This window comes from Canis lupus, chromosome 3 (genome assembly GCF_048164855.1).
Source record: "Canis lupus baileyi chromosome 3, mCanLup2.hap1, whole genome shotgun sequence".
Taxonomy (NCBI): Eukaryota; Metazoa; Chordata; class Mammalia; order Carnivora; family Canidae; genus Canis; species Canis lupus.
In genome coordinates, this window is record NC_132840.1 from 77,493,248 (window position 1) to 77,520,354 (window position 27,107).

Sequence of the window (27,107 nt, forward strand, 5' to 3'; positions counted from 1 at the left end):
AATAATCCAAACATGAATGAGAAGGAGAGTGGACAATCATACAGCAACCGTGTCAATGAACTACCCCACATTCACCAGTCTGGCTACACTTTGGCCATACGCTACTGAACAAAAGACAGGAAACCCCAAAAGACTTCAAACAGCATTATATCTTTCTGTGATATTAAAAATATCTAAAAAATTTTAAATATCCTTTTTAAGAATACTTACAGATTCACTAAAGTTAAATGAAAAGGAAAACAAGAAAATGATGACTATGAAACACAGGATAAAGATCCTGGGGCATAAGGAAGGCAGGGGATGGGCTCCTTGGGGGAGAGAGTGGTATCTGGTAACATGTAGATTATTGTCAAGGTCCTAACCTTTGCTTAGACGAAGGGTTTGCAGGTGATTATTGTCTTTTTAAGAATAAACTGATAGCTGGCTGTTGCCCTTCTGCATAAGGAAACCGAGGTTCAGAGGAGTTCAGTGACTTGGCCAAGGTCAACCAGCTACCAGCTGGTTGTGGTGGAGCTAGGACTCAAACCCAGGTCTGTCTGACGCCCACAGGGAAGAGTTACTTCTCTGCTACCTTCAACTCCACCCCATCCCCAAATCATACTGTAACCAAATAAAAACCCAAACTAAATACATCTGAAAACTGGATTCACCTGACCCTTTACCTCCATTTAGAAGCCATGCCCACTTTTTTTCCCTCACCCTTCCCCTGTATGACTGAGACACTGTGGTTTAATCTGGATCAACTCTGTGTGGATGAGATGGAGCCACAGCAAAAGCAAGAACAAGTCCATTGGGCCTGGCTCTAGAATATCACAGAGACCACAACCTGGTATCTATTGGCAAGCTGGCCTAAGAGCACTATCACGACCAGAAGGAGGAGGAGGAAGAGGATGATGAGGATAATAAAGAGGACTCAGAAGACAATGAGGACATGCAGGACAGGGATGAGATGAATGACTACATGGAGTCACCCAAAGTTGGAGAGGTCAGTGAGGTGGACAAGGGAGGCAATGAACAGGATTAGGACCAGTGGATGATCTAGGTAGACAAGGCAAGTGGCCGAGCCCAGCTCACCCTGCACCCCCTGCAAAACCAGCTGGTTGCCTGGGTGCCTGAAAGCTCACCTTTGGGTATCTCTTCAGGTGCTGCCAGGAACTGGTCTCCTGGGCCCCTCCAGGGGCCATTGGTTTGCCCTTGAACTCCCAGGGCCTGAGCCCACCCCACCTTTCTGCCTAATACCTTACTCCTTAGTTGCCAGGTATAGTCTCCTTCTAACTCTCTTTAATAAAGACACAGGATTTGAAAAAAATAAAATAAAATAAAAATAAAAATGAACTGATAACAGAAACTAGCTAAACAGCTAAAGTTGAGCCCTATGGGCCATGGATTGGGATTAATTTAATTCTGCAGTCCTAAAATCTAATTAAACAAAGAAATTACATGTCATGAGAATGGGAAGGGGGAGTCGTACATAGGGAGAAAACAGTTTCATTGTGAGGGAGGTGTTTTTAATATTTTCATCCCTAGAATGAAGATGTAAGATATGTTGATGGGGGAACAGAGGACTAGTTGAGGACAAAACACACTTACAAATCCTTGAAATACGCAGAGTGACATTCCTCTAGGGACTCAGCTGCCTTGCCATACTTTGCTAAGGGCAAAAGGCAATCTTAGCTCAACCCCCAAGATTCTGGAAGTCTACTTTAACATATAAAAATTCCTTTAGAAATTTCCTTTATCTCTAAAGCCCCCAAGATACATGTTGACAATCATCCCCCAAGCACATGGCCCACCAATAGACATCTGAAGGGTCTCATGACTAACGTCTTATTAGATGGTAATAAATGACCTTTTCCCAACATTAGTTAGCCCCCTCAAGGTCCTGGAAACCTTGTTTCCAAAATTCCTTAGAGAGTATGCAATCCCCAGGCTCCTCCCAACTCCCAGGTATATAATCAGCTACCCCTCACCGGCCCTGGGCAGCATCTCTTCCTGCCCACGGATCCTGTCTCCATGCTTTAATAAAACCACCATTTTACACCAAAAACATCTCAAGAATTCTTTCTTGGTCGTCGGCTCTGGACCTCACCCCACCAAGCCTCATCTATATTCCAAAACCTCATCGATATCACTAGCCAGAGTGTCATTCTACCTATGGTTTGGCTTAAACAAAATTTTCCCTATTTGTATAGCTCGTAAGTTATTTATGTTTATATTATTTAGAAACAAAATTAAACTGAGTAAAAGTGAAGGTCAGATTGGGTTTATTCAACAATTTATGAATTGGGCAGCATCCCATTTAGCACGGAGAGAGGGACACCCAGAAGCTGTGCTAAATGGATGGATTTTTCTAGGCAGAACCAGGAAGCGACCAGGGGGTTAATTAGCAAAAGAAAAGCAAGGATTGTTCAAGGCAAGGTCACCTTCCCTTAGGGGGAAGGCAGGGGTCTTAGGTAGATTACTTCACTAGTGCTGATCAGCATATTCTGGACTGATTGGTTTAAAATTCCACTCCTGAGAGAGGCTGAAATTGCAGTTACGTTAATCTTGGTGGGGTTTAGCAAAAGTGACTCCATCTGAGGCCCGTTGTTTCTTTTTAACAATATATTATGCATGAATTAGATATGAAACATATCTAAAGCAATGTACACAAGCCCACAAAGATTCACTAAAATGTCTTTTACAGAATTTTAAAATAAACTTACATTTTTAAAAACAAATATTCAAAAATTATATCTTGCAACCCCTGAGATCACTGCATTTTTATTTTTCATTTTATTCATTTATTTTTTATTTTCTTAAGTAGGGTCCATACCCAGGATGGAGCCCAACTCAGGTCTTGAACTCATGACCCTTAGATCAAGACCTGGGCTGAAATCAAGAGTCTGGCACTGAACTGACTAAGCCACCTAGGCACCTAGGCACTGAATTTTTAAAGGTTGAAAATTATTTTTCCAACTATCTTGGTCCATGACTATTGTTTCCACTCTTTTATTATTATTATTTTTTTTACTTTTGTAATATTTTCTTTTTAAGTAGTCTCTAAACCAACAGGGGGTGGAACCTACAACCAGTGGAAAAAAGTGGCATGCTCTATCTACGGAGCCAGCCAGAAGCTTCTCCATTCTTTTAAATCAAGGGGAAGGTTTGTCTGTTTGTTTGCCGCATACCTCGCTATTTAATTTTATTCTATTTCTTAGAAATAAAATTTCCCTTTTGCTGCTTTTACAGAAAGGAAGTTGTGTGAGAAGAGGGAAAACCTTTTTTTTTTTTTTTTTTTTTTTTGTGCTTGTACCATATTTCACAATACTTCTATTGTTCTGCAGCAAGTCAGAAACACAAACCCTAGGGCAATGACATTTGGGATGAGGCCTTTGCCAAGAGAAAACAGGGACAATGGAGTGTCCCCTACAAGGATTCCAGAATGACACACTGGGATTTTTGCTCAGAGATGGGCAAAAGTAAATTAATTGATTAATTAATTATGCTCCCTTCCTCATCCCCCACCCCGCTTCCTTTTGCAATGGAAGGAGGGATCTTAATTTTTCCAATGTGTGAGAAAAATATAGGTTTTTGTTGGTTTGGAGTGATGCTCCAAACTGTGTTTCTGTCTTAGTTTTTCCAACTGTGTGACATGGCTTCACAGATTAAACGACTCATCGGTAATTGTAGAAACACTACTGCAGACTTACTATGTGCCTGTACTAAGTCCTAAGGACGAATATAACACTGAAATAGTCACCAATCTCTGGGTCCTTGGATCTGTTAGGATCCTGTCTGCCTTTCTGATATTTCCACTCATTTTTTCTGCTTTTCCCTTTCACTATTATTTATATTCCCCAAATGAATGAGACCAGATAATGTTTGTCCTTCTCCGATTGACTTACTTCACTCAGCATAATACCTTCCAGTTCCATCCACGTGGAAGCAAATGGTGGGTATTTGTCGTTTCTAATGGCTGAGGAATATTCCATTGTATACATAAACCACATCTTCTTTATCCATTCATCTTTCGATGGACACCGAGGCTCCTTCCACAGTTTGGCTATTGTGGACATTGCTGCTAAACATCGGGGTGCAGGTGTCCCGGCCCCAACAACCCCTGTCTATGAAGGGTCCCTGAGCATCCATTGGCACAGTCCACGGGCTCCCCATCCTAAACCAACACCCTCATTTGGCAGGTGAGGAAGTGGAAGCCCAGAAATGGGCAGAGAACATAACCAAGTCACAGCCAACACCTCGACATCCCAATTCCTAGTTCTGGAGTCTTCTCATGCCTGTCCTTTCTTTTCCTTCCCACACACTTTCAAAATCTTCTGGTCATGAGGAATCCCCTTGAAGTTTGGGGGCTAAATCCATGCCCAGTGACTCAATAACTGCCTTCAATTGCCAAAGCAACATCCCAACCCTTGGGACTGGGAACATTTTGCAGTCACTTGACCTTTTCTCAAAGACAGAGAGAAGAAAAAGGCATGAGACAGGCTTCAGAACTTAGGAGCATGGTTCACTGGACTCATCCTCGGCATCCCTGTGTCCAGGAGGGCACCACTCCAAGAAAGTGTCTGGGGACAGCAGAGTGGTGCTCACAAGAGCAAAAAAGAAGTTCACGGGCCAGGGTGGACTCTGATAGGACCTGTTGGTGCCGGGGGACATGACGGTGTGCTTTCCCTTGGTGCTGATGTGTTGGGACCCCTGTCCTGCCTCCCTCCTCCCCACTGCTGTCAGACATCCTGTCTTGTGAACAGTCACCCCTCTTTCCTGTGTGATATAATGATGTGGACATGTATAAAACTTCCCCTAGCTTTTCAAAGTTAGTACAATTGAAATACAAGTCATCCTAATTGCCAGCCCTCCATCCCGTGCAGAACAAACGGCAGCAGTCCTAAATCTAAGGAGTGCCAACACCAAGCTGAAGCAAGGTAAGGAAGCCAGGCTGGGATTTCTGTAAAAGTGCTCCAGACCAAACAGTTCCCATTGAAGGAGTCTGGTTTTCCATGGTGATTTTTCCAGGCTACCTAAAACTATTTTTATATCCATCACTTCCTCTCACAGTTTGCCTCAAGGCAGGGAGAAAGACCATTAATTCAATTTTTCTGGAGAAACAGAGATTCAGCAATTTTGTGTCCAGGGGCGTAGGACGAGTCCAAAAGGTAACCAAGTTCTTTTAATGGTTGACATCTCTTCGCCATCCTAACAGTGGCGGTAAGTGGTTGTTTGGACACATTTTAAGAGTTCAAAACCTGGCTCTACCATTTACTAGCACTTTGACCTTGGACAAGATGCTTGACCTCTGTCTTCTTCAATATCCTCGCTGGTAAAGTGGCCAAGTGACAAAATGGCAGTACCTACTTCAGTGTCTTGTCAAGGGATTAAATGAGTTATATATATATAAGAAGCTAAGAACACCACCAGCATATAGTAAGTCCTCGATATTATTTGTTTTGTACTTCCACAAAATGCTTCCACAGACATTATTACCTCCTGACTAGCCTCCAGATCGTTTGACTCTCAGCCCAGGCATTTGGAAGAAATTCAGAATATTGGGAAAGGTCCAGCATCCTTTACTGAACACGCTCCCCGGAGGCCAGTCTACTAGGTATGGTTTCCTCAGCCCAGTACTGTGTTTCTGCTTCATGATCTGGAAAAGCACTCTGCAAGGCTCCAGGCAGCTTCCTCAACTCTGGCAGAAGCCCTCACCCAGGAAGCATGAACTTTCCCTCATCCCTTATACAAGCAGAAGGGAAAATTATGCACGTTGTTGCTTAATCCCTGGTAGCCCTTATCTCCCCATTTTTAACATCACTGGACGTTCTTTAGAAAAGCGATGCTAGCCCAAGAGATTTAAGCTGTGTCATTTCCCCTGGTAAAACCTTACAAACCAGCATCAAAAACAAAACAAAAAAAAACTGTTCTGTGAGTTCTGGTCACCATCCCTTCCCCACGCTCCAGGCAGGGAAAGGAGTTGACTCTTTTGGAGAACCCCACGTGCGTGAGCTAGTTACTATGCTGCACACAGTTGAGGGCATGGGGCTGTAGAGGACAGAGAAGCAACTTATCGGGGCACCACAGTGGATAAAAGCTTTCCTTACGTACACTTACCAGCTCTCTATGATCTTCCTCAACCTTTCTGAGCTGAGTTTTGCCATCTGTAAACCGGGGTAATTGTGCACACCCCATAAGAGTCATAAACTTTCAATGAGTCAATTCATTTACTATGCTTAGCACCATGACTGGCACCAGAGTCCAATAAACGTTAGGTAGCATTATTATTATTACCTGAAAAAGAGCAGCGAAGGTTTACTCTTCTTTTCCATGAAACCAAGCCCTTGTCCTTGACTGAGGACAATTAAGTTTGTCTCCAAATGAAAGAGCATAAAGACCCCTAAGCCCAGTTCATGGTGTGTGGTTATGGGGGGTGTGGGGGGGTGAGTGTGGTTCAGACTCCCGCCTTCTTTGGGGTGGGAGTAGTTTTGTTCAACCTACGATGCAAATTCACTGACGTCACCACGGAGCAAAGACGATCTAGTCTTTCCTTGAATCCTTCCATTGACGGGGTGCTCACTCCCTAACGAAAACCAACCCCTTCCCTTTTGAACACCTTTTAAAATTAGAAAGTGTTCTTTCTCTGTTCCTTCTTCCGCCCCCTCCTTCCACTTCCCACTTTCCCTGTCCTCCTCCTTCCTCCTTGCATCTTCCCCTTTCTCTTCTCTTTTTTTTTTTTTCCACCCTGCCCTCTCTCTCTCCTTCCTTCCCCCTCCCAGGCCAGAGAGCCCGAGAGTTCCCTATCTTTGTCCCGAAGTCGCTATCCCAGCCCGGGACAGCCTGGGAGGTCTCTGGGGCGGCCCGCTGGCCCGCTGACCCGAGCTCTGGCGCCCACGGCCACGACCGCGGTCCGGAGGTCGCAGGGTCTTTCGGAAGCAAAACCTTTTATCTGGGCTCGGCCTTCTGGTTCATTAATGCCATCCGTCAGTTCGCCCAATTTCCATGATTAACCCGTCTGGAACCGCAGGAACCACACGAAACTTGGCGCGGCTGGAGGCGGCGTCCGGGGGCCCCGCGGGCTGAAGGCGCGGGCGGCGGCGAAGGCGGGGCCCGGGCGCGGCTCCCCGGCCCCGGCGGTGGGGACCCTCCGCGCCGCAGCCCCGCCGCGCCCGCCCTGCCCGGCCCCGGGGCGCGCTCGGCCGCGCGGTCGCTTTAAGAGAGGGGCGGGGCCCGGGACGGCGAGGCAGGGCCGGCCCACCGGGCTCCTTTTCCTTTTTGATCCATTCAAAAATTACTCATTGCAAATTCCCGGACCGCCGGGAGCGGAGAGGGAAGGGGCGGCGGGCCGAGGGCTGCTGCGGGCGCCGCGCGGGGGCCCCGGGGGGCGCGAGCAGCTGACGGCCGGCCCGGCCCGTGCAGCCGGGGGCCTCACCAGGAAGCGTCCGCCTCGGCCCCGGGGAAGCTCCGAGCGCCGCCTCCCGCCTCCCGCCTCCCGCCTCCCGCCTCCCGCCTCCCGCCGCCGCCGCCGCCGCCTGGCGCCCGGCCCCCGAGCCCTCCGCGGCTCCCTCCCGGACGCTCGGGCTCGCGCGGCCCCGGCATGGCTGGCCGCTGAGCCATGGCTCAGTACGGCGCCCCCGGGCCGCTCGGCATGGCTGCGAGAGAGGAGCTGTACAGCAAAGTCACCCCGCGCAGGAGCCGCCAGCAGCGCGCGGGCACCATCAAGCACGGGTCGGCGCTGGACGTGCTGCTCTCCATGGGCTTCCCCAGAGCCCGCGCGTAAGTGGCCTCCTCGCGCCCCGCGCGCCCGGCCCCCGGCCCCCGGCCCCCGGCTTCGCCCCGGCTCGCCTCCCCGCGCCCGCCGCACGGGCGGCGCGCTCCCCGCTGCCCCCACCTGCCGGGGCGGGGCGCGTCCCCAGGTGCGGCTCGCGGGCTCCCCGAGGTCCCCGGCGCCCCGGGGGAGGCGGCACCCCCCCCCCCCCCCCGGTGCGGGACGCTGGGCCGCCTTAGGGTCCTCCGAGGGCTGGGAAGGGGCGCGGAGGGGCCGGCGCTCTCCGTGCAGCGGCTTCCAGCTCCGGATGTCGCTCGGGTTCGGGCCCCCTCCGGAGTAGGAGGAGCGGGAGCGTGGGTGTTGCTGCGTGTTCATTGATGGGGAGGATGCAACGAGAAGGAGACGCGATCCCTCCTGGGGACCTGGGTGCTCGTCAGCGGTGACGGCAGCGCGGAAATCTGTGGGTGCCTGAGAGTAGGGAAGGGAGCTGGGGTCCCGCATCCTTCTGCCCCTGGAGGGTGGGGAGGGGCAGGGCCCGGAGCGCAGGTGGCTGTCCCTGCAGCCTGCTGGGAAGAGGCCTGGCCGCCCGCGCAAGGCAGCGGCAGCAGGAGGCTTCTCCAGCTTCCGAAGCTGGTCAGCCGAGACCGTGGGGCTGGAACCCTGCCGAGGAGGAAGCCGTGGCCGGGTGGCCCGGTGGCCCGGTGGCCGGGTGGCCGGGCGGCCGGGCCCTCCTCCCTTGGTTAATTTCTCCGTGCGGATTTCTTAGGTAGGGGACACCAGGCCTGCGATCCGGTGGGGGCGCTGCTTCTTTGAATGACATCACCTGAACGGCAGAGTTGGGCAAACTTTATCAGGAAGGGCCAAGTTAATGAAAAAAAAAAAAAATTTTTTTTTTCTCCCTCTTTTTCTCAGGTAGTAAGTCTAGGTTACCCTTCCCCAGCCTCTGGGCAAATCTCGCTTACTCTATTCTTTGCAAACTTGGCTGTGAACCCGGAGCCCAAAGCACACCCCTGGTTTTACCTTTCCACCCAGCCGGCTGGGACAGTCAGGAAAGTGGGCCCTTGGGAAGTCAGGAAATAGGCCGATGCTTTTGACTTGGGTTGACTTCCAAGCAGTGGGGCTCGTTTTCCATTAAGGAGGGAAAATTCGGTGGGCTCTGCAGGGCTGTGTCAGGTGTGGATGCTGCAAGGTATGCCCTGATTCTGGCTGATGGACGTGCACACCTCTCCTTAAGCACGGGAGGTGGGGCCTGGGGAGTCTGCAGGGTAATGCTGCAGAATTAGCACAGTCCCTGGCATCTAGGCCAACATTAAGGACCTAAGTTGCTCAATGTAGGGAAGAAATACTTAAGTGAACTCCTCAGACTGTCGTGTTTGCTATTCAGACCTGCTTTCAAGGGGCATCTTTTTTCCTGCACTGGGTCCGGGAGGCCTTGTCCATGTCCCCACAGATTAGCATGATGGTCTAATTTTGACTGGCTCAACCCCTGAGATCTCCTAATGGCTAGCATTTATTGAATATTTATGATGTACTATCCTAAGTGCTTTACCTTTATTAACCATTGTGCCCTAGCAACACAGTGAGAAAGCTAACACACATGCCCATCTTACGCATTTGGAAACAGAGGTTTAGTAAGGTTATATAACTTGCCCAGAGTCACAACACCAAGCAATAAGGCTGAGATTTGGATCCACGGTGTGTCTGCTTAACCTCACATCCAGAGCCAGTATGTAATGAGTTAATGTAAGCGAAATGCTTAGTTGCAATGCCTGGCACATTGTGAAAGATTATTAAGCCTTAGTTGTTACCGCATTCGTTTCTGTGGCTGCTAGAACAAATGACCACAAATTGGCTGGCTTAAAACAACAGAGATTTATTTTCTCCTGGTTCTGGAGGCGAGAAGCCCTAAATCAGGGTCACTGGGCTGAAATCAGATGTCAGCATGGCTGTGCTGCCTCTGGAGGTTCCAGGGGAGAATCCACTCCTTGCCTCATCTAAGTCTTGGCGGCGGCTGGCATTGCTTGGCTCGTGGTGGCATCACTCACTCCGATCTCTGCCCGCCCGGTCCCATTGCCGAGCTGTCTGCGTCAGATCTCCTTCTGCCTTTTTACTGTAAGAGTGACTGCTCTTAGGGCTTCTCCAGATAATTCAGGTTAGCCCTCCCATCTCAGGATCCTTTATCACATCTACAAAACGTTTTTTTTTTTTTTCCTCTTTTTTATTTTTACCATATGGGGATGTTCACGGTTCCAGGGATTAGGACTTGGAGAACTTTTGGGGAGCTCTTTTCAGCCTATCACAGCTCTGAGCATTCTGACTAGCACTGCCTCCCTTTACTGAAGGGGTGACCGAGTGGGTCCTGATGGAACAGTCTGAGCGGGAGGGAAGTTGGCTTTGCTGTTCGGTCTCCATCAGAGCCCCTGCCTGGGAGGGGGCGGAGCCCTTGGCTGTCACCTGATCTAGTTCTCCTCTCACCAGGGCTGCCAACTTGAAAAGACAGACAGCCAGGGCATCAGGCTGAGCTTCTGAGAAGCCTCTTTCTTAGGCCTTAAGCCTGGAGGAAGGCACATGAAGAAATTTGCAAGCAGCAGGGAGCAGAGACAGTTTGCTGGGTTCTGGGAGATCTGGCTGGGATGCCTTGAGAAGGGATGAGAGCGATGTCTGGAACATGGCCCTTTGGAGAGGCTGATGCAGTAGCCAAGGCTACAGCTCTGGTTTCCCTTTGGGTGTGACCAGGTCTGGTGTCCTGCAGCAGCAGGAAGGGACCTTCCACGGGGCTCTGAGGGGTGGGCAGAGAGCTCCGGCCAGCCAGGCCCAGGTCCCATTCCAGCCCGGGCTGTGGTCTTGGATAAGTCACCTACCCTTTCTAGGCCTCACTGGCTCCCTCTGAGGGGAACGGAATTAATTAGTACATGCTTATTAACTGCTCAACAGAGCTAAGGGAGAGGAGTGCTGAGCCAGCAGGGTGACCTCAGGGTATGTTCCTTCTAGCTCATCACTCCCCCGAGCTGTGTTAGGTTTTTTCCATCCCACCCTATTACCTTCGGTTCAAAAACACTGCTGTAGAAAGACCTGCCATTTGGAGGATTGAGAAGTGGCGGTTTTTTCAGGGTGTGAATGTGAGCATAAGGTGAGGAGGTGTTAGGGAAGCCTCAGGGAGGAAACCTTCAAGGGACCAACATGATCTGTCCCTCTCCCCCCCCCCCCTTTTTTTTCTATACCTATCAGCTCTTCTAAAAGTTCCTGTTCCGAAAGTTCTAAAAATAAAGATCTAGCTTGGTCAAGACCGGAGGGAGATTGGTCGGAAGGAAAAGGAACCGTGTGCAGAGCAAAGGCCTCGGGGAGGAGGATGCCCGGGGGTCAGGAGAGGAGGCAGGAGGGGAACTGTCATGGGGATTGTTGCTTTGCTACCTGTTTCCACACCTTCCCCTACTGGCCTCTGTGGTTTGTGGGGGAGTGAGACTCTTATCTCTGATCTCTTCTGCAGCTTGAGGCCAACTGTGGGAGCATCACTTAACCAGTGAATTTGAGGAGTCTTTGCTGATACACCTCTGACCTTTTATTTTGTTTTGGTTGGGTTTGTTTGAGGCTGCCTGTGACGCTAGAACTCTGTCTCTAGCAAATGACTCTAAGGTTTGCTAATGATCGAGAGATACAGTCTTGCAAGAGTACACGGTGGCAGGGATTCCATGGCCCAAGTGCTAGTCCAGCTCCTGACAGAGGAAGCTTGTAGGACTTCTGTTTTCCTCAATATTCTGATCAGCTTCTGTGCACGGTGACACCTGTCCTGTGTAACTCAACGAGGCTCTGTGAAGACAAAAATGAGTCATGGGCAGGAAAGGACTTAGAATACTTAAAAATATAATGCGGACACTGGACAGATAGGATTATGGTATCATTGTGTTGGATGGGAAGAAAAGGAGGTGGGGTGGTTGCTGGCTGTAGGCTCCAGCAAATATTTACATGTGCTATTAGGCCGTCCTTCTTTCCTATGGAGAATATTTGAACAATGCCTGGTTCAAGAGCAGGACGGTGGAAGAAGGAAAGTGCTGGAACAAGCACCACTGACTGCTTTGAACAGTAGTGGCGTTAGCTATGCCTCGCTGCCCAGAGATAGAAACATCCTCAGAGCTGGCGGGACGAGGAACCGACAGGCACCTTGCAGGGCCCATGAATGAAAGTATCCAGTTTCTCAGGCCTTCTCCAGCTTACCTGCTAGGTTGACAATGGATCCTCTCAAAGTACTTGGTCCACTCAGTGTCTGAGGGGTGGCCGGTTCTGGGTTGGGGCCTAGCCACTTTCCCCCAGGGCCTTGAGTAGCGAGAGAAGGCAAACTGTGGTCCACCTGGAGCCGAAGGGACCTTACAGGTGGACAGGGCAAAGAACTCTCAGCTACCCGGCCTCACCATGCACCCACACAATAGCCCTCTACGTCTGTGTGTTATTTTGCAGTTGGAAAATGGCTCTCACCTGCACCAAATAGCCCATTCTGTTGGCACTGCAGTCCTGTGAGGTAAAGCACAGGATGAAAGCCTTGTTTTATTTTATTTTTTTTAAGATTTATTTATTTGAGAGAGAGCAAGAGCACAAGCAGGAGCAGAGGGAGAGGGAGGAGCAGGCTCCCCCTGAGTAGGAGTCCAATGTGGGGCTCGATCCCAGGACCCTCGGATCATGACCTGAACTGAAGGAGGCAGAGCTTAACCGGCTGAGCCACCCAGGCATCCTGCGAGCCTCATTTTTTAAAAAATATTTTATTTATTTATTTATTCATGAGAATATACAGAGAGGAGAGAGAGAGAGAGAGAGAGAGGCAGAGACCCAGGCAGAGGGAAAAGCAGGCTCCATGCAGGGAGCCCGAGGTGTGGGACTCGATCCCGGGTCTCCAGGATCAGGCCCTGGGCTGAAGGCGGCCCTAAGCCGCTGAGCCACCCTGGCTGCGAGCCTCATTTTAAAAATGAAGAGGCTTAAGGCTTGGAGGAGCTTGGGAACTTGCCCTGCAAGGGGCCTGGTCACCATGAGAGTCCTGAACTAAAACTGCAAGCCCAGTGCACTTCCCAGCCTGTACAGAGGCCTTGGTTCACAAGGGGAAACTTTGACGTGCATTTTTATTTTTAGCTTTATTGAGTTATCATTTATGTACCGTAAACTAAATCTATTTACAGATTGACCCGGTTGACAAATGCATACACCTGTGGAATCACCACCGCCAGACCCAGCACCTGCCTGTCACCCCTAGAACTTTCCTTGTGCCCCTTTGCAGTCCTTCACTCCTGCACCCTCTTCCTGGGGAACTATATATTAGTATTTGCATTTTCTAGCCCTGCATGTAAGTGGAATCCTACCATGCATACTCTTATGCCCACCTGGCCTCTTTCCTTCAGCTTAGTTTTTTTTTTTTTTTTTTAAGATTTTATTTTTTCATGAGAGACACAGAGTGAGAGGCAGAGATACAGGCAGGGAGAGAAGCAGGCTCCTTGCGGGGAGCCCGATGCGGGACTCGATCCCAGGACCCCGGGATCATGCCCTGAGCCGAAGGCAGACACTCAGCCACCAGCCACTCAGGTGTCCCTCTTCAGCTTAGTATTTTTGAGATTATTCCATGATGTTGCCTGAATCGGTAGTTCACCTCCTTTTATTGATAGTAGATCTCTATGTATCTGAACTTGTTGGTAATGTCATTGTAACCCCTTGCACAGAGCTTCTATGGAAATTCCACAATGCCCTAATAATATTACCCTAGGTTTTTAGGCCACTTTAGAGATGACAAAGCAGATTTGTATGCATCACTACTATCAAGGCTCAGACATTGATAGTATCATGAGAAAACTAAGGTTCAGAAGAGTTATGCGCCACAGTGAAGAGCATCGGGCTTCGTGACTCTGCCCTGTGGTTTTTGTCACCACCCCGCCCCTGGCCTCAGCTGCCTCAAACTCCAGCTGCTTTCCACCGAGTGCGCAATAATTAGTTCTCAGAGCTAACGGCTTGGCTTTTCAGAAAAGCAACCAACCTAGGGAATCTGCATCTCCTGCCAGCTCTCCTCCGGCCGGTGACAGTCATGGCAGAGGTGTCAGTGTCACCGGGAATCCCAGCAGGCACCTGCTACGCGCGTGCGTCTGCGTGTGTGACCGGGCGTCCCTCTGCCTGGGCGGCGGGGAACCGAGGAGGCCCCCCCACTCTCTGCCTGAGACACAGAAGTCTAGACTGTGGCTGGTCTGACAGCCGGGGACACTTTGGGCCAGTTGCTGGCAGGGCCAGTGCTTGAATTTCCTGGCCTGTGAAATGTTGATGATAACAGTACTTACCTTGAGGGATGGTTGTCAAGGCCAGCGATGCCATTCCCTGCAAACAGCCCCAGAGTCTGTGGCTTTCACAGACTGTCTGACGGTCACGTCCACCTGGATGTACCTGCTACTCCGGGGACAAGGCTCCTTTGTCATCTGGTCCCTGGGGATGGCTCCGCGGGTCCTCTCCCTGGTCCTCACTGCACAGTGGGCGTAAGGTAGTGAGGAGGAGGTGGGGCTGCGCCTTCCCTCGGTACTTGGGTTCGGTTTCCCTGCACCCAGGTCTGCAGAGCGCCCCGAGGGGTGCTAGGCTGAGTAGAAGCAGGCCCACGGCACAGTCAGTGCCGCCCAAGCTGCTGATTATAATAAATGGCCTGGGTTGGGGATTTGCGGGAGTGCCATCTGGTCGTCTTCTGATTAGTCTCAAATGGAATCAGACTCCAGCCCTGGAGAGGGAGGGGAAAAAAAAAAAAATCTCATTCAAGAATGGCTTCCCTGCACTGTGATGGGCACAGTCCCAGCAGGACCGAGTGGCTGCTGGAGAGTGAAGATGCTTGTGGTCCCCATCAGGGCTGGAAGCTCTTGTCTTCTTCTTTGGAGGATTTTCTCAGGGGCCACCTCTGGGTGTCCCTCAGAGGCTTATGGAAGAAGTCCCTGGAGGAGGGATGGACAGATGGAGCGCTGGCCTCAGGCCTCCAGGCCTTCCGTCAGGTGCTCAGGGTTTTGGGATAGGAGACCTTTCTTGTTGGCCCCTCTCGCCAACATCCCCATTTTCCTGATGATGCTTTGCCCGCATGCTCTTTGCCACCTACTGTCTATGGGGATGCGGCCTCTTGTGACTGCCTCAGATGAACATCCGGAAATTGCCCGAGCTCTTACTATGTGCCCGGTATCCTACTAAATTCTGTGTGCTTCTCAGGAGGAAAAGATGAGTGCCAAGTTTCACCACCTGGCGCTCTGAAGTCAGCTGTCAGAGGCAGCCTGGCACTCTCTCTAGCTGGCTGCGCATCCCCCACAGTGACCCTTTGAGGAGCAGGTGTGCTTTCTCTAGGCCTGGGTGAACAACACTTTACCGATAGTGTGAAGCCTCTGCACTCAGCTCACACCCCACCAGCAGCCCAGTGGTAACGGAAAGCAAATTTAGTTTGCCTTTCTTTCAGACCCCGGCTTTGCGTTCTTGCTCTGCCCTCCCTTACTGGCTGTTTGGGTTTACCCCCGTCTTTGCCCTTCCCCAGGCCTCAGTCTTCCCAACTCTAAAAGCAGGTTTACCCCCATCTTTGTCCTTCCCCAGGCCTCAGTCTTCCCAACTCTGAAAGTGGGTTTACCCCCATCTTTGCCCTTCCCCAGGCCTCAGTCTTCCCAACTCTAAAAGGGATCGAAGTCAATCGCATCCCAGGCATTCTGGGGACTTGAGGTGACACGGACAAGTGTTTTTGGACAGCACAGGAGGTTTCCACTGCTTCTCGTAGGTTTTTCAGTTCCAGAGCATTTAGCTTTTCAGTTTTTGTTTTATTTTCCCCAAGTGCTTTACCGTCAAATTCTTTTCTCCTCCCTTTAAAGAGAACTCTTCAGGACTGATTATTTATTATTATTTACTCTAGAGAGTAAATAAACAGAAAGAACGATAGGAGCCAATTACAATGGGGGGGTCATTTAAGTAGTATACAATAGTATAATTTTCAAATTGGTACATAATGTGCTTTCTTAAAAAAATAAAACAACCAAAGTGCTAGTTAAATGAAAGAAGAGGTTAGTGCCTTGAGCCCCACCCCTGGGGGAACATAAATTGCTCATGGGCACCATTTTTGTTTTTCTTTTTTTTTTTTTAAAGATTTTATATATTTATTCGTGAGACACCCAGAGAGAGAGGCAGAGACACAGGCAGAGGGAGAAGCAGGCTCCCTGCGGGGGATGCGGGACTCGATCCCAGGACCCCAGGATCACGCCTTGAGCCGAAGGCAGGCCCTCCACCACTGAGCCCCCCAGGCGCCCCTCTCAGGGACACCTTTTTAATGAAAGGGCCACCTTCCCTCCTGGAAGCCACCAGCTGTTTGTGTAACAATTCACATTGTGTTCCGTTGCCCCAGTGGAAGTGTGAACATTCTCGTACATGAAGCAACAGTGGCAGTGAACTCCACCAGGACTAGGGCTGTTGCCACACACGGTGGGACGCTGGAGGAAACACCGCCAGCGAGCAGCAGTCTGGAAAATGCCAAGGGGAAGCTGATAGCACAGATGGCCAGAGGCAGCCGAACATTTCAGATTTCTTTTTAGGTTTTGTGGGATCAACCTTCTCTGTGAATCAGGTAGCAGGCTTGTTTAGGATCCTGCTTCCGTGTGGCCTGCGCCCCACTCAAAAACATTTGCGGTGAGCATTCACTCTCTAAGCGTTTACTCTCTGATCTTGGCTAGGAGGCACTCACCGAGCAAGGAAGGAGTCTGCCTCTGACGGCTGCTTTTGTGTGCAGTCCACTGAAACACGGACCCACGCACTCAGAACGGCACAGAGTTGCTGGAGTCCTGAGCCAGAAGCATCCCCTACGTCATCTCTTAACCAGCCTGTCCTTCAATTGACTGGGGGACCCAGCATTTGTCTGCTTTCTGCCTAAGCAGATTCGCCCACCCTGGGGAAACCAGTTCAATCACAATGCATTTGCCTTCTCTTCCCTGTGTTTCCCTCCCTGCCTCCCTTCCTCTTTTTCCTCTTTTTTTTTTCCTAGTCCTTTCTTACCCAAACCTTATTAGGCTTCACCCTATGAAGCAAGCAGGAAAAGAGAGAGGGTCATCCCTCTATTGCCTGCAAGGATACCAAATACTTTGTCCAAGGTCTGTAGCCACTTCAACCCAGTGTGAATTTTTTTTTTTTTTTTTGTCTTCGGGGGCCTCTTCTGATATATCTTGACAAATGAAATCCAAAGAATGAGACAAGAAGAAGGAAAAAAAAAAACTAGGGGGATATCATATGGTTTTACATATATGTAGAACCTAAAAGACAAAACCAGAGAATCAACAAACAAACAAAAAGCAGAAACAGGCCCATAAATACAGAGAACAACACTGATGGTTGCCAAAAGTGAGGGGATGGGCCAAATGGGTGGAGGCGAGTGGGAGATACAGGCACAGGCCTCCAGTTAGGGAATGAATAAGTCACCGGGGTAAAAGGCACAGCACAGGGAACATAGGCAATGGTACCACACATAGTAGTGTTGTATGATAACTGACGGTGGCCGCACTTGCACAGCATCACGTACAGTCTTGCCAAATCACTATGTCGTACGCCTGGAACTAATATAACATTGTCTGTCAACAAGACTTCAACAAAATTTAAAAAACAGCAACCCAATATGGCATATGTCTCCATCAAACGTTTCCTTGACAATGCCAATTTTTTAAAAAAATATGTACGTACTTCACCACATATTTATGGGCAACTATGATAGCCTGTTGCAACGGGAGCGAGAAGGAGGACAAAGTATCCTTATATATGGTCTCTGCCCTCAGAAGCTGGCAATCTAGTGTAGAAGGCAGAAAATTATGATAACATGTGATCGTGTGCTCCAAGAGATAGAAGCAGGGCGTGTGTGTGTGAGGAGAGGAGGAGGGGGCTGTAAGCAGACCAGGGAGCCCTGTGGGAAATTCAAGGTGCGAACAAGATTGGCAGCAGTTTGAGAGGTGGGAGTTTGGGAAGATCAGTGGACCAGTTGAATGATTTCATATTATACCACATGTGAAGACAGAGCAGATTTCAATTTAAACTTGGGTATCTTGGGGTGCCTAGGTGGTTCAGTGGTTGAGCGTTTGCCCTTGGCTCAGGTCTTGATCCTGGGGTCCTGGGATTGAGTCCCACATCGGGCTCCCCACAGGGAGCCTGCTTCTCCCTCTGCCTGTGTTTCTGCCTCTCTCTGTGTCTCTCATGAATAAATAAATAAAATCTTAAAAATAAATAAATAAACTTGGGTCTCTTGACTCACTCTACTCATCACTCTTCACATTCTCCTTCTGTTACCATCTAGCTTAGAAAGAAGAGGAAACATGGTGGCTACTAAAAGACATAGCTGGCCCATAGTTAGGCCTGACTTTATTGACGTTACTTTGTTCGCTCTTCCCCTGGACATTTACTGAGTGTCCTGGCCTCCTCTGTGCCAGGAGCTTGTTAGGGATGCGAAGGGTATCTTTCTTCTCCGAGAGCTCAGCCTTCCTCAAGAGAGAAGGACATAGAAATCTTAAATGTGATATAACAATAGGATTATTGCTGTAGTTGAGGTTTGGAAAAAACCCTGTGGGATCACAGAAAAAACAATTAGTGTAACTTGAGAGAGTTGAGGAAAGAAGAGGAGGTGATAATTAAGGCAGACCTTAAGTAATGAGTAGGGATTTTCCTGGATGGAGAGGAGAGGAGGGGGAGGGATTCCAGTCGAGGGAAGAGCTTGACTTCAGAGCAAGCTGCCCAGGGGGCTGGGGTTGGTGGGAAGGAGACAGAGAAGTAGTGAGAGGTGAGGTGGTGAGATTAGTTAGGACCAGACTGCTTCCTGGAGGTTGTGGGAAATAACATCTTAAAGAGAGAAGTCTGTAAAGAGTGGGCCAGAGCAGGGATGCCTGGGTGGCTCAGTGGTTGAGCGTCTGCCTTCAGCTCAGGGTGTGATCTCGGGGTCCCGCAGGGAGCCTGCTTCTCCCTCTGCCTGTGTCTCTGCCTTTCTCTCTCTCTCATGAATAAATACATAAAATCTTAAAAAAAAAAAAAAAAAAAAAAAAAGGATGAGGCAGAGCAGAACACCACCATACATGGAAGCCGGTGAGAAGGTTCAGGTGGAAGATGAGTAGTACTTGGATTAAGGGGAACAAGGACCAGATTCTAGAGATATTTTTGACATTGAATTGATGGGATTTATGAGCCACTAAGTGGGAAGAAGAGGACAGCAGAGTGGTAGCCCAAGGTTTCGAGCCTCGGAGACTAGAAAGGTGGAGGTGGAGACGTTACTAACCAAGTTAGGACACCCAGGAGGTTGGGTGATGTAGAGGATGAGGTGATGAGTGTGCTCTGAGACATGTTATAGGTTCTGTGAGTACACAGATCAGGAAATAGGGCTCCGGAGCTCAGAGGGGAGGTCGGGCCAGGAACCGATGGCAGCAGAAGGCATGGCAGTAGGTGTAAAGAATGGAGTGAAAAGAAAAGGAAAGGAGCCAACCCCCCCAGGATAGCATTGTAGGGGACCAGCTGGTGGGTAGAGAAGAAAGAAGGTGAAGGAAGGTAAGAGGGATGGTTCAAGAGGCAGGGAAAGGACAAAATGACAGGTGTTGTGGAAGAAGACAAGGGAGAAGAGAGTTTCATGAACAAGACTGAGGTCAACAAAACCTTCTGTTCCCTTTGCGATTCCAAAGTGAGTGAAGTTGTTGGTTGTGAATGAGGTGTTCCCAGATGAAGATTCCAAAGCCTCTCTGTAGGATTTCTGGTAATCCTTTTGGGCACGCCCAAGCTCCTGAGGATCAGGACCCTGGGATCCTGCCCCACTCTCTCATAGCTTCCTCCTTGGACAGCTGGAATCTTCTTTCTGAAACAGGCAGCTGAGATCTGACTGTAAATGGACCTATCGTCTGGAATCTCTGACGGAATAATCATCTTCCCTTTAGAATGCCCTCCCTGCTAGAGATTTTACATGCCCCCCCTCCTGTATCTCAGTACCCCCCCTCCACCCAGCCATATCTGAACTTACCTGCCCTCACTGGAACCCATGCTGAGATCACCTGATCATCCTCACTGGAGCGCCCCTTCCTTCACTTCTTTATTCAATAAACCTCTCCCGATGATCACTGCATACCAGTCCAGGTATTAGGTGCTGTGGCTCAAGCATTGAGAAACCTTCTCAGCTCCTCCTTTCTTTGGTCCCCAGCTGCTGACAACTCAGCCTGCCATGTTCTAAGCTCATTTTCTCCAATTTCTTCTCTTTAGTAAGCTCCCACCACCAGCACCTCGCCATCAGAAATAGCTCATCAAGGAATGCCCGGGATCTATGCTCTGTTTGTAAGACATCAGGATTCATGAAGTGGCCAGTGGCCAGGGACCAGAGCAACTTCTGTGTCCCAGGGGAAGGTGTTGTCCAGTCTTAGTTCTAAGTCACTGCAAGTTGTCCTGCACACGTGGGTCTCCTGTGCTCACCTACAGCCTGGAGATGAGTGGGGATATGTGGAATATGAATGGGCGGTGGCTTTATTGGGTGCTCTGGAAGGAAATGCTAGAGGAAAGCGGAGGGAGAAGGAAACAAGCAGAAGACCTTGAAATGAGCATACCTGAATCAAGGCTGGAGAAGGTACATCTACCCCAAAGAAAGGGAAGTTGTACTTTACGTGGTAGGTTTTATGTTTGTGGGAATTGAATTGCTGAGAGCTGATGGACATGGGCAATGCAGACACAGAAGATCTGGTTTTCGCTTTGGGCGATTTGGCGAGTGAGGACTCTTCACGGGTTGCCAAAGGTTGTGAAGATGAACAGTGTCTTGAACACAATACTTTGTGAAAGCTCTAGATCACAGAAAGTGTGAGTAGATAAGGGTGTTTAAGAAATGTTAGTTATTCACATCTCAGACTGTGCCTCGTATTTAACTGCAGGATAGAGATCACTGGCCCCTGGCTTGAGAGTTACGAATGACAGACGAGAAGATTTCCTTCAGGGTGAAGAAGCCCATAGAAGGGTCCTGCCCTAGAATAAGAAGCTCATAGAAGGTTCCAGTATCTCTCTTGAAATAGAATATTCCTGCATAGAAAAGACCAGTAGAGGTAAAATCTCAGAAGTGTATAGCTAGAATTGCCTGCGGAGCTTATCCAGTCCAACTTCCTCTTTTTACATAGAAATAAAATGAAACAAACAAATGAAGTGACTTTTTCAAGACCAACAGCTGGTCTGTGACAGAAGCAGACCTTAGGCCTCCCGACTCCCAGGCCAGAACATGGTTTCTTTTTTATATACACCAGGCTACTTCCCTGAGTCCAGGCTCTGCCTCCAAGAAGGAGATTGCTAACAAGGCTTTTTGGCTCTGTTTTCCAGAGGAATGGTCTGGACTATTATCTTGATTAACCCTGTCGCACGGTTCCTCTGTCTTTTCTTTCTCTTTGGCTCCCCTCCTTTTACCTGCCATGTGTTTAGATCTCAGCCTGTGGAAGAGGCAGCTAACTTGTCTATGGCCAGTTGGAGTGGTCACCTCTGAGAAGGAGGGTGGGCTGAGTGGGTGAGGGAGTGTCACACCAGAGGTAGGGGCGGTGTTGGAGGGGACCCATAGTTGTCTCGGTCATCTGCCTAGGAGGGTAAGAACAAATGTTGCCTTCTGCTATGGCCGAAAGAAGACTGACTTTAGAGACAAAAGACTGGCTTCAAATTCTGGATCTGTCACTTTTTCAGGATGCGGTTTTGATCAAGCATTTCGATAGTTGGATGAATCAAAATGAGGTGATGTATATACGTATAATAAAAATCACAAAAGTCATGTACATGTAAAGGGATACTACTTGTCAGTGATTGGGTCCTGGTACCTTGAGGCTCTTGCAGAGTCTGTGAACTGTTGGTTTTGTGTGACATTTGGTGAATTGCTCTAGTCCTCCCTAACCAAGCTCTGTTGCTTCGGAGAAGCTAATTTTGTGAACGAGGAACATGAGGAGCCACTTGACAGGCTAGTTCCATCAAAGTGAACGCTTCCTTCTGGAAGCTTAAATTTTCACTTCACCCCTTTTAGGAAGTAGGGACGTGAGTCATAATGAGTTAGCAAGTGGCTTTTGTGAACAACAAGAGGTTTTGTGAAATACAGTACATGTGACCAAAAGCATCTGTAGTATAGTTTCCTATTGCTACGCAAAAAATTTACTAACTTAAAACAACACACATTTGTCCTCTTAACGTCAGGACATCAGAAATCCAAAATGGACATCATGGCCTAAAATCAAGATGGCAACAGAGCTGTGCTCTTGCTGGAGGCTCTAGGAGGGAGCCTGTTTCCTTGACTTTGCCAGCTTCCGGAGTGCATCTGCATTCCTTGGCTCATCGCCCCTTCCTCCACCCGCAGAATGCACCACTCCCATTTCTGCTTCCACCTGTCTCTGCTTCTCCTGCCTCACCGTCTCCCTCAGAAAGACCCTAACAACTGCAACACCCTAACTCAAGATGCTGAACTTGGCCATGTCTGCAAAGTCCCTTTCGCCCCAGAAGGGAACATATTCATAGGTTCTGGGGATTAGGACGAGGCTATCTTTGGGGGCCATTGTTCTACACAGCATGTGTGTGTGACACTCTCAATCTGCATGTCCTCTTAGTGCGTGATGTTTCATACACAACAGAGATCCACCAAGTCTCTTCATTCGCCTTTCCTATTCCTAACTCCTGACTGGTTGTCTCGTTGCCCTCATCACTACAACCCCAGCACCGAGTATACATCGCTAATCCTCGCTGAGTGCCTACTGTGTGCCAGGCAGGATCTTAAAGCTTTGCATGGGCATTATTTTGTCGATTCTTCATAACAACCTCATGAGATGGGAACTGTCATCATACCCATTTTACAGGTGAGTGAACTGAGGCACAGAAATTTTTGAGTTGCCCAAGACCACACAGCTAGTAAGTGGTAGACCCAAGGGGCAAACCTCAGGTGGTCGGATTCTCAGGTCTGAGTTCTTTTTTTTTTTTTTTTTTTTTTTTTTTTTTTTTTTTTTTCAGGTCTGAGTTCTTAACCAGCACCCACTGTGTTGATGTGTAGCTGGTGTTTAGTTAAGTTTGAGAGTAGCAGGAGGAAGCAAACTTGAGGTCCAGAGAAATAATGTGGTGTCCTTAGATTCGTAGAACTGGGGTCAGGAAGGCAACCTGATTTGCTCATTGGTTTAATCCCTTACTGGGCCCAAATAGTTGCAATGTGGTTGGCTGTCTACTGATTTCCTATAGAGTTACAGTGATATCATCCTTTCTGAAAGCGTGTGTGTGTCTGTGTGTGTGTATGTGTGTGTACACACTACCCATCTCACCTCCAGACTTTGAGAAGACAGGCACAGGATTATACTCAGGGAGTTTACAGAACCTCTCCTGGCTGCTACCTGTGTTGCAAATTGAACCCTCCACAGTAGAAATAGGAAACGTCCTCCTGTTGTGTGGCCTGCATGAGGGGCTCCTTGGACAGAGTATGTGGTGGTTTGCCTATGAAATAATACACACAAAATAGTGCAGAGCCGACTCTTCAGTGCACAATAAATAGTAGATATATGGTGGTTCAGATCACTAGCTTTGGAATCACAGGGTTATGTGGGACGCAGTCAGTTGGACTCTGGGTATAAGTTAACGAGCCACTGTAAATCTGTGCATTCCTAAGTTCTCTTCCCAACATCCTTAAGACCTGGGGCCTAGGGATGATTTGCATCGCATTCGATTGATTGGATAAGCGTTCTGGGGAGGGGCAAGGGGATGAGAGGAGTTGGTCCAGGCCTATGGAACGGCTCTTTGCCCTGGTGCAGAACTCCACGCACAGCCACACCACTCCTGGCTCACAAGTACACAGAGCTACTCTCCTTCTCAGGAAGAATTCCCGACACGTCAGCAGTGCGGTGATGATGGCAGGGGACCCCGGGGAGTCAGCTTTTAGGTGGTGCTTATAGATCAACAGATCATCAAGATGAGCCTTTAGGGACCTCCAGCCTCCCCGAGACCTTCAGCAACTCTGTGCATCAGGATGGAGGAGCACGTTTGAAGTTCTTATCTTCCTCCAACTGTAAGATCACAGGGCTCTCAACTGTAAGGCTGAACAGACGGGCCTACCCCTCTGCTGTCTGACTGCTTTAGGCACCGCAGACCTCTGGGTGTCACTTCATCCATCAAACCATGGCAAGGAGGAGGCAAGGGCGCCTGTCCTGTCATGGCCTGTGGCTGCCAGCCTGCGGGCCTGCAGGGTGGGGAGGTGGGCCAGCGGGGGGAAGAGGGGCTGGATGCCAGGGAAACCACTTCAGCAACATAGCATAATTGGTGGAGGCTTTCAAATCGAATGACTCTCAGGGGACCTTGAATAAACAAAGAAGGTTGATGCTTGCTAGACAGCTGGCTCTGAAAGATATGAGAGATAAAGGGGTGAGTCTCATTTGAATTTCTTTCTTAATTTCTCCTTTCCATCTTAGGCATGGTGGGGAACTAGCCAATGCTCTTTTCAGTTGACCCAGGAAACAGATAGTGTGGGGCTAACTGTGTTTAGTCTGAAGATTTTTTGTTTTTAAAGATTTTATTGATTCAAGAAAGACACAGAGAGAGAGGCAGAGACCTAGGCAGAGGGAGAAGCAGGCTCCCTGCGGGGAGCCCCATGTGGGACTTGATCCCAGGGCCCCGGGATTACACCCTGAGCTGAAGGCAGACGCTCAACCACTGAGCCCCCAAGCATCCCTAGTCTGAAAGAAGATCCTATAATTCAACAAAAAGTTACTGAGCAACGATTTGATGCCAGGCACCTAGGATTTGTGCCGAGCGTTGGAGGTACTGATATGAGTAAGACCCCGTCCCTGACCACAAGGAGCTCTCAAGCTCTTGGGTAAGATAGATGCAAGCAGAAGCCTGCAATATCATGTGATAAGATAGAGAGGGAGGAAGGTTCTCTCTTCTGATGTCTTGAGGGCTACCGTAAGAAAAGAGGATGCTTATTTTGTGGACCTCAGTGGGTTAGTTACATTGCTGGGGGTGAGAGGAGTGGTTTGGTGGGGGCAGACTCTAGTTCACCAGAAAAACAGTTTGGAAACCAGTGGCCCAACTGTGCTGTACTCTGCGTCCCGAGGTAGTATTTTCTCTGCCAGTTATGACTGTGACTGAGCTTCCTTTTCAGCCTCCTCAGAAGGATTGGAGTTCTAGGTTGGAGAGCATATCTGAAGTCCCTGCAGGGAGTAGGCTGGGCCAGCCTGAGATCTGAGGTCTGTGTGGAAGGATATGAAATCTGAGGGTGTCCTTTATGAGGAAGCTTCTGGATAGGTGCTTTCACATGCATGATTCTACAGCTCTGACTGTATAGCTGATCATTTCCTCTATTTAAAATATGGATGGGTGAAGGGATGGGGTACCTGGGTGATAGGCATTAAGGAGGAGACTTGATGGAATGAGCACTGGGTGTTATATGCATTTGATGAATGACTGAATTCCACCTCTGAAACTAAATAATAATAATAAAATAAAATAAATAAAATAAAATAGGAAAAAAGGCCTACAGAAGTGAAATGCACCCAAAACAATTAAGGGGTGCAACTAGGCAATCCCAGGATCATGAGCATACAGATATTGGATAGCCAAGAGGTAGGGAGAGCTAGTGAGGGGGTGGATCTGACCTCCAAGCCTGCTCCCTTTAAAATGTCTTGGTGCCAAGTCTCTGGATTCTCTGATCACCCCCTTCCCAGGCATCCTTTCTGGAGCAGCCCCAGCGGGGTTGGTTAGAAATGGATCATTCACACGCAAGGGTTGAAGGGATGCGTAGTGCTGAACTCAGGGAGTCAGACGAGGGGCTCTGAAGGGTGAGCCTCAAGCACTCACTTGTTGGGCAGTACTCACTGATGTGGAATCAGCTCCGGGCATGTGATCACTTTGGGATGGAGGGAGTGGGCAGAGGGTCAGAGAAGCAGCAGCAGTGAGCCGCATGCAGAGGAGATGTACAAGTCCAGTGTAACCAAGTCAGGGTAAAACAGCCGCCCTAAGAATCGGCTCTGAGAAAGAACTTGTAAGTTGGACAGAATGGGCAGGAGGGTGGCTTTGAGTTTTATAACACATTAAGGAGGCTGGAGATTTCAGCCGTAAAAGAATTAGCCTTAAGTCAGCCTTGAACTCTTTGCAACAGAAAATTCTAGAAGGGCTGATGTCCTTTCCGTTGTCAGTGCAGTTTCTGATGATGGAGAGAACGTATGTTGCAACACGTTTTGCTAAAGAATCCAAGGTTATTTCCTTGTTTGGTTTTCTTTGCTCTGGGATTGCCTTTCTACAAAGGGAGTTTTCTCCTTTAAACGAAAAGGAAGAAGGTCACCATGAAGGAGGAAGTACTACCATGTTTTTTTAGCCTTTCTCTGCTCACTGCTGGACTCCTGCCAAAATGTTGGGAGTACCATCAGAGAGTTGTATGTCAGGGTCCAGGGTGCCTCCTTCTCCCCCATGCACCGATTTCCTGTTCATGGGATGGTTTTGTTTGTTTGTTTTTTCAACACACAATTATCAGGCTTGCACCCTGCCAGGATCAAAAGAAAAAATGATGCATAAGGAATGGCCCCTGCTGCCTTGGTGCCCTCAGTCTACTAGGGAGGACCGAGACGTGATCAAATAAGTGCATTGCACACTGCTATGTGCCAAGAAACAGAGAGATATAGACTGTGCTGTGGAATGGCCCAGGAGCTAGCAAATCACTCTGCCTGGAGGCCCATGGTTCTTCCGAAGATCTGGACAGTGTGAAGTGCATTTTAAATACTATTTTTTAGGGGATCCCTGGGTGGCTCAGCAGTTTAGCGCCTGCCTTTGGCACAGGGCGTGATCCCAAGGTCCGAGGATCGAGTCCCACATCGGGCTCCCTGCATAGAGCCTGCTTCTCCTTCTGCCTGTGTCTCTGTCTCTCTCTCTCTCTGTCTCTCATGAATAAATAAATAAAATCTTAAAAAAATAAAGACTATTTTTTAAAGGTGTTTTAGGTTAATAACAAAATATAGAGATTTCCCATTACCCCTTGCCCCCACACATGCCCCAGCCTCTCCCATCCTCAACACCACTCACCAGAGTGGTATCTTTGTTACAATGAACGAATCTATAGTGACACATGACAATCACCCAAAGCCTGTAGTTTACCTTGGGGTTCACTGTTGGCATCATATATTTTATGAGTTAGGACAAATGTAAAATGGACACGTATCCATCCTAATAGTGTCATACAGAGTATTTTCATTGCCCTGAAAAAGCCTCTGTATCCTACCTATTGCCTATGCATCCCCCCACCCCTACCCCCACAACCCCGGGCATTCCTCCTCCTGCAGCCACTCCATAGTTTTGCCTTTTCCAATATATCATATAGTTGGAACCCTACACCATGCAGCCTTTCCAGATAGGCTTCTCTTAC

The 27,107-nt window shown here is 49.0% G+C and overlaps 1 protein-coding gene, 1 long non-coding RNA gene and 1 pseudogene across 4 annotated transcripts in view; 2 read left to right on the plus strand and 1 right to left on the minus strand.

Moving 5' to 3' along the window:
• The first annotated feature begins 260 nt into the window (after positions 1–260).
• Positions 261–1,042, plus strand: LOC140625262 (anaphase-promoting complex subunit 15 pseudogene; annotated as a pseudogene).
• A 6,470-nt stretch (positions 1,043–7,512) lies between these two features.
• Positions 7,513–27,107, plus strand: part of UBASH3B (ubiquitin associated and SH3 domain containing B) — a 139,316-nt gene continuing 119,721 nt past the window's right edge. For all 3 annotated transcript variants that reach the window (XM_072822413.1, XM_072822414.1, XM_072822416.1), the window contains exon 1: positions 7,513–7,758. In XM_072822413.1, the coding sequence (XP_072678514.1) occupies positions 7,598–7,758 (161 nt within the window). In that variant the 5' untranslated portion in view covers positions 7,513–7,597. The remainder of the gene's footprint in view (positions 7,759–27,107) is intronic.
• On the minus strand, positions 9,604–16,972 carry LOC140631140 (uncharacterized). Its single transcript, XR_012028791.1, has 2 exons — positions 14,053–16,972; positions 9,604–11,557 (listed from the first exon to the last, which is right to left on the minus strand). It is a non-coding gene; the product is annotated as an uncharacterized lncRNA (long non-coding RNA).